Raw genomic sequence first — 6,142 nt, forward strand, 5'->3', positions numbered from 1 at the left:
GTATGTCGGAGGAACTACACAGGGAATATTGGTTTTTAGATTATTTTGCCATAAGGCATGCGTGCTCCCTGGAGAGAGACTGACAGGGAAAGTGAGAAATCACCCCCCAGAGGGGATGGCCCCACTGCAGCTCTTTCTCCTCCATTCTTCTCTCAGGATTTCGGGCACACATGCACATGTGCCTGGCCTGATTTTCAAGCCGCCAGGTCCAGGACTCAAACCAGCCGGCCCTGTGGGAGTCCAGTGCCTTAACCTCCACGACACCTGTTGGCTCCACTTGTTGTTGAGAGAGAGAGAGAGCTAGAGGACAAGTGACAGGGTCCCACTGTGCCGTGATTCTCCCACCTGTGCACCTCACGTGTTCAGGTTGGTCCAGGATCCGAACCCCAAGCCTGTGTGTGGCCCCAGCATTGTTTCTCATGGTTAATCTTAACGACTTGTCACAGTGACTTTGACAGGATTTCTCACCCTCAGCACTGATGGCGTTTCAGGTCGAAGCCTTCTTTGTAGTTGTTCTTAAGCTTTGTAGGATGTTTGGGAACATCTCTGGCCTCCACCCATCCCTGGCCTCCACTCATGAGCACCCTTTTCTCTCTCAAGTTGTGACAAACAAAAATGTCCTCATACATTGTCAGATATTTCCAGGGAGGCAAAATCACTCCTGGCTGGGAACCAGTGGGCTGTTTATAGGCACAGAGAAATTAAGTACGTGACAAGGTCCACGGCCAGTATGAGCAGAGGCAGGCCTTCAACACAGCTCCACTTCACTCCAAGGGTTGGGCCCCTTGCACCATGGGATGCCCTGACCAGGACGTGGTGATCAAGGTGATCCCACAGTGATGCAACTGCCTTTCTGTTTTTGTTTGTTTGTTTGTTTGCTTTTAAGGTTTTTACCATAGGTCGCATACACTCTCTAGAGAGTGAGCGAGAGAGAGTAAGAAATCACCCGCTGGGGGGATGTCCTCACTGCCATCCCTTCTCCACTCTCCTAGTGGGATTTTGGGCATGTACACTCATGCGCCCAGCATGATTTTCAGGCCTCCATGTCTGGGACTTGAACTACAGTCAGCCATGTAAGAGTCTAGCACCTTAACCACTGTGCCACCTGCTGGCCCCGCTGCCTTTCTTCTGTAAGGGCCTAGCAGAAGCAGGATGTGACAGCATACCCTGGAATCAGGCTGCAGCGTGGAGCGGGGCTTTCTGTCGCCAGCCCTCCGGCTACTCCAGCCTTTTCTCTCCCCCTTCCTTCCCTCACGTTTAGGGCGCCCATGTCGACCTGTTCCGCGATGTCACCTTCTACGTTTACTGTTCCCTCGTGCTGATCCAGCTCGTGTTGTCCTGTTTCTCAGACCGCTCGCCTCTGTTCTCCGAAACCATCAACGACCCCGTAAGTGACCACAGACGTGCGTGTGAGGGAGGTGTCACACAGCACCAGCTAGCCTCGGGTGCTGTTCTGGGCCAGGGTCATCCAGGCAGGATCTCCTTCCGTCTCCCCCGCTTTTCACGGGGAAGAACCGAGGCTTAGACTGGCTTGGGCACTTGAGAGGGCCGGCTCCTAGCTGTAAACTGCTGTGTGCTGTGGCTTGAGCTTTTTCCCACCGGGCATGGCGACGTTGGGACATGGGAGCAAGTATGTAAAACTGTGGAAATTTCACATGAACTTGAGCTGTCCAGATTTTCTGGAAATAGGAGTTCTGGCAGATGAGAACCGTGACCCCGAGGAGTGCGGCCACAACTCTCCATGGCCTCACACTCCCCGTCGTATTTACTGTCTGCACTCCATCCTGTTCCCCTCATTGGTGGCACCACCGGGACCCAGAGGGGTTTGGCTTTGAGACCCCCGGTCTGTCCTGTCAGTTTCAGGGAAATGCGGTAAGGACCACTGTTCTTCAGCAGGTCGGGTGAGACGGCACTCACCCAGCTGGTGAGCAGAGGGGAGCGTGGCCGTGTGCCTCGTCCATTCCTTCTCCTCCTTTCCTCCCGCCACCTGCTGCTTCTCTGCACCACCCCACCAGCCCCTGCCTTCTTCCTCTCCTTCCTTGTTCCCTCCCGTCCTTCCCTGCCTCCCTCCCTCCAACACCATGGCTTTCGCTGTCATGGGGGGTGCCAGAGAACCTTAGTATGAGGGGTCTTCACGAAGCTCATGGGAAAAAGGAGTTAAAGTGTGAGTTTATTTTGGTGCACACACATTTGGAAATCCATGTGTAATTTTTTCACAGGAAGTATTTCTCACTGCCTTTTTGAGGGCCCCGTGTATATATCAGGGATTAGTAAGTGCTGAGAGGATGAAAATGGGGGAAGGAAGTGGAGAACAATGGCTGGAATCTTAGACAGTTGTTTTTTTTGTTTGTTTGTTTTTGTTTGTTTGTTTGTTTTTAAGTTTATTTTATTCACAGTAGCATGTGAGAGAGACAGAGATCCTTCACAGGGTCTGGTCATGCCATGACTCCCTTCCCTGAGCTCATCAGAATCTTGGGTGCATGCATTCCTGGCACATTTCAGAGTGGTGGGCTGGGGATCTGAACCCATGGCTGGCCACATCGCTTCAGCACCGTAGTCCAGTACGCTGCACACTGTACCACCTAGGCTGGCCTGTGTACAGTGTTTGGTAAGAGATCAGGGATGTCTCCCCGGAAAGCTGCAATGAGCAGAGACCTACAGGAGCGAGGGAGCAGGCTGAGCGAACACCCAGAGGAAGAGTGTTCCAGGCAGAGGGTTGGCATGTGCAAGGGCCCTGGGGTGTGGGCGCTGTTGGGCAGTGTGGAGGGAACAGCAAGAAGAGCCAGTGTAGCTGGAATGGCGTGAGGTTGGCTGGCTGTGGGGCATTGCCTGTGTAGGGGACAGTGCCTTTGTGGGCCGGGTAAGCTGTTGGGAGTGGACTGAGTGTGGCGAAAAGCCTTTGCAGCATTTATCTGATGCTTTGTTCGTGACTAATCAGCTGTTTGCCAGGCGGATTGCAGTGGGGGCGGTTTTCAGCTGCCATGCTCTGTTTCATCTGTCCTGAACCTCAGCAGAGGGCTGCGACTTGCTTTGTGGGTGACAGAGGGCTTGTAGGAGACCAGCAGGAGATTTTAGAAACCTGCGTCCCGATGTGTGTCCTGAGAAGCCCCGTGCTGGGATTTCCCTGCCGAAGGAACTGGGTTGGAGAACTGAGCAACATGTTTGGGTCTGTGTGTTCACGTGTAGTTATATGTGTGCATATGTGTGTGTTTATGTGCATCTGCACTAACAGGTATGTGTGCACACATATGGTCATGTGAATATGTGCTTGTGTGTGTTTATGTATGTGTGTGCTTATGTGTGCGTGCATCTGTCTGTGGACGTACATGTGAGTATGTTTGCATGTATATAAAATCAGAAGGGCAGTGACCATGCCCGGGGCACCGTGTTGGTTCCTGGCCTGTGCCTGATACAGAGGAGGGGCTGTGTGGCTGTCGTGTACTTGGTTCTCAGGGTGGCAGTGCAGTGTGCCCATCACGAAGCGTTTATTAAATGCTGGGCTGCTCTGCAGAGCAGGGGCTCACACCACACGAGTCACACCCCCTGAGTGGCTGCAAACTTGGGTTGCTCTGAGGGTCAACGAGTCCAGGTGGGCCAGCCAGTTGGCATACAGATCATCTGACCCTTCAGGATTTCTCTGGGGACCTGAGGACAATCCCCTTCCCTGTAGACCATCCCAGATGTTGTATGGAGAGAATTTGTGGTTTCTGGTCTTCTTTGGGGGACTGGATAAAAATTCCTTTTGCCGCCCAGCCAAGGTGGGACGTGCTGCTAAAATGCTATGCTCTGCAGGCTGGGTGCACATGGGAGGCTTGGGTTTGATTCCTGGTCCAACCTAAAGGCTGGCACAGTGACACAGACCTATAATCCCAGCAACCTGCAAACCTGAAGCAGGAGGCCTGTGACTTCAAGGCTGGCCTGGATAGCATAGGAGACCCATCTTAAAGAGCTGTATGTTACGGCACATCCATCCAGGATTGCAACAAGGCCAGACTCTGTCTTAAAAATTCCCTTTTGCAAGGGGCCAGTGGGTGGTGTAGTGGTTAAGGCGCTGGACTCCCACATGGCCAACTGCAGTTTTCAAGCTGGACCTGGCAGCTTGAAAATCACACCGGGTGTGTAAGCATGCATGCCCCAGATCCTAGGAAGACAGTGGAGGAGAAGGGATTGTGCTGTGACCATTCCTCCCTGGGGGCGATTTCTCACTTTCTCTCTCATCGTCTCTCTTCAGAGTGCACGTGCCCTGTGGCTACAACCTTTAAAAAAAAAAAGTTTCCTTTTGCTTCTTTCTTGGGTGTGTGGGTACTGGGGTGACTCACAGAGCTGCTATGGTCCCTCCCTGTGATTTCTGCATTTCTGGCCTCCTGAGTCCGCTCTGCCGTTGCCACGCTAGGCTGCACGAGGCTCTCAGCTCCGGCAGTGGAGGCTGGACCATGGAGGGCTGGGCACTCTGACTCCTCCCCTGCCATTATCTTTCTGCCTCTGTTGATCTTGTTTCCCCCTACTCCCTCATGTCACCACTGGTCTCTCAAGGAGGTGGAAAATGCTGTCTTTTTCCTCTTGTACACTGAAACCCAGCAGGGTGGCCCCTGTGGCTGTGTGGGCTGGCGCATTTCTGACATTTGTGTACAGGCCAGGAAGAATGCAGTGCTTGGCTGACGCTTGCCCTCTAGTATGCTTGGCGTTTCTCTGGGTTCTTCTTCAGGAACCCACTGGGGTGCTGCTTGTCTCTTTGCAATTTGAGGCCTAGGCCAGGGATTGACCAAAGTCAGCCCATAGGACTCATGCTCTTAAACCTCTGCTACTCAAAGACCAGCCACATCAGCATCACCGGGACATGTTAGAGCTGGCAGAATCTCAGATCTGGCCCCGAACAGAATTGTTTTTATAACATCCGCGGTAGTTCTTGTGCACAGGCAAGTTTTAAACTTAAAAGTACTGGTTTAAATCTGACAGTGGCCTTGCGAAGCTTTATTTATTTTCAAGGTGTAAGAGAGTTCTGGCTCAGAGAAGTTGAGCTGTTAGACCCTAACTCGTACTGTAAATCTGATGGGCGGCAGTGTGGTGTGATGGAAGATCCTTATTTTGGAGGTGGGCAGACCCTGGGCGTTAATCCCACGTGGGCCCTTCGTCCCTTCACTACACACTTAGCATCTGCTGTATACGGTTGGCTGCTGCTCGGTTGCTTCCAGCCCAGAATAGTACTAATGCTAAGGTGGCATATTTGGGGTGGTTTCTTCTGAAGGAGGGCAGAATGTTACAGAACAGTATCTGTGACTAAATTCTAGATGTGTATCAGCCTCCTTTACTCCATAGCAAACCACTGCATTTGGCCGCATAAACAGCAGTGTAGTTTGTGATGATGTTTCACAGTTCTGGACAGTGACTGGGCTCAGCAGGTCGGTTCTTACTCCCTTTCTCTCTCTCCTGTAGTTGCAGTCAGATGGTGATCAGGACTCTCGTCAGCTCAAAGGCTGTCTCAGTCTTGTGTCTGGTGGTTAGTGCTGGCTACTGGCTGGAGCCTCACCTGGGGTTGACGCCTACTTGTGGTTTCCGACTGTGGCCTGGCCTTCCTGAAGCATGGCGGCTGGTCTTTTAGGTGAATGAGTGTTCTAGGAGAGCACCAGGTGGAAGCTGTATTATTTATTTATTAAAGCTTATTCATTCATCTCTTCCATAAGCAAGAGAGACAGCACCCCAAGTTTTTGTTACTGTGACCTGTCCCCAGCCAGCCCTGGATCGTGGGCATGCACTTGCCTGGTGTACCCAGGGAGATCATTAGATGTGAATTTGAAATCCCATGCGGTCATCCTCACAGAGTGTCACATCGTATTGCTGTGCCACCCCCTGGCCCTGGAAGCTGTGTCATTTGAATGTTTTAATTTACCAGAGGGCACATGCACTTATCAGAGAGATAGGGGAGGAAGAAAGCGCCTCCCGCCCATGGGGCGCAGTCGTGCTGAAATCCCTTCTCCTCCTTTGGGGATTTGGATACGCATATACGCGCACCTGGTGTTTCTTAAGCCACTGGACCTGGCACTGGAACCGCAGTGTCAGCCATGTGGAATCCAGCTCCCTTAACCACCAGGCCACGGGCTAGCCCAAGTCTCTCATTCGTTAACATCCTAGTTCTGGAAGTCAT

The 6,142-nt window shown here is 52.3% G+C and overlaps 1 protein-coding gene across 1 annotated transcript in view; it reads left to right on the forward strand.

The window, feature by feature from the left end:
- ABCC1 (ATP binding cassette subfamily C member 1 (ABCC1 blood group)) overlaps positions 1-6,142 on the forward strand; it is a 131,602-nt gene that overhangs the window by 24,398 nt on the left and 101,062 nt on the right. The window contains exon 6 of the mRNA XM_027771057.1: positions 1,262-1,387. Coding sequence (XP_027626858.1) covers positions 1,262-1,387 — 126 coding nt within the window. The remainder of the gene's footprint in view (positions 1-1,261; positions 1,388-6,142) is intronic.

This window comes from Tupaia chinensis, unplaced genomic scaffold, assembly GCF_000334495.1.
Source record: "Tupaia chinensis unplaced genomic scaffold, TupChi_1.0 Scaffold000182_1, whole genome shotgun sequence".
NCBI classification, from domain to species: domain Eukaryota; kingdom Metazoa; phylum Chordata; class Mammalia; order Scandentia; family Tupaiidae; genus Tupaia; species Tupaia belangeri.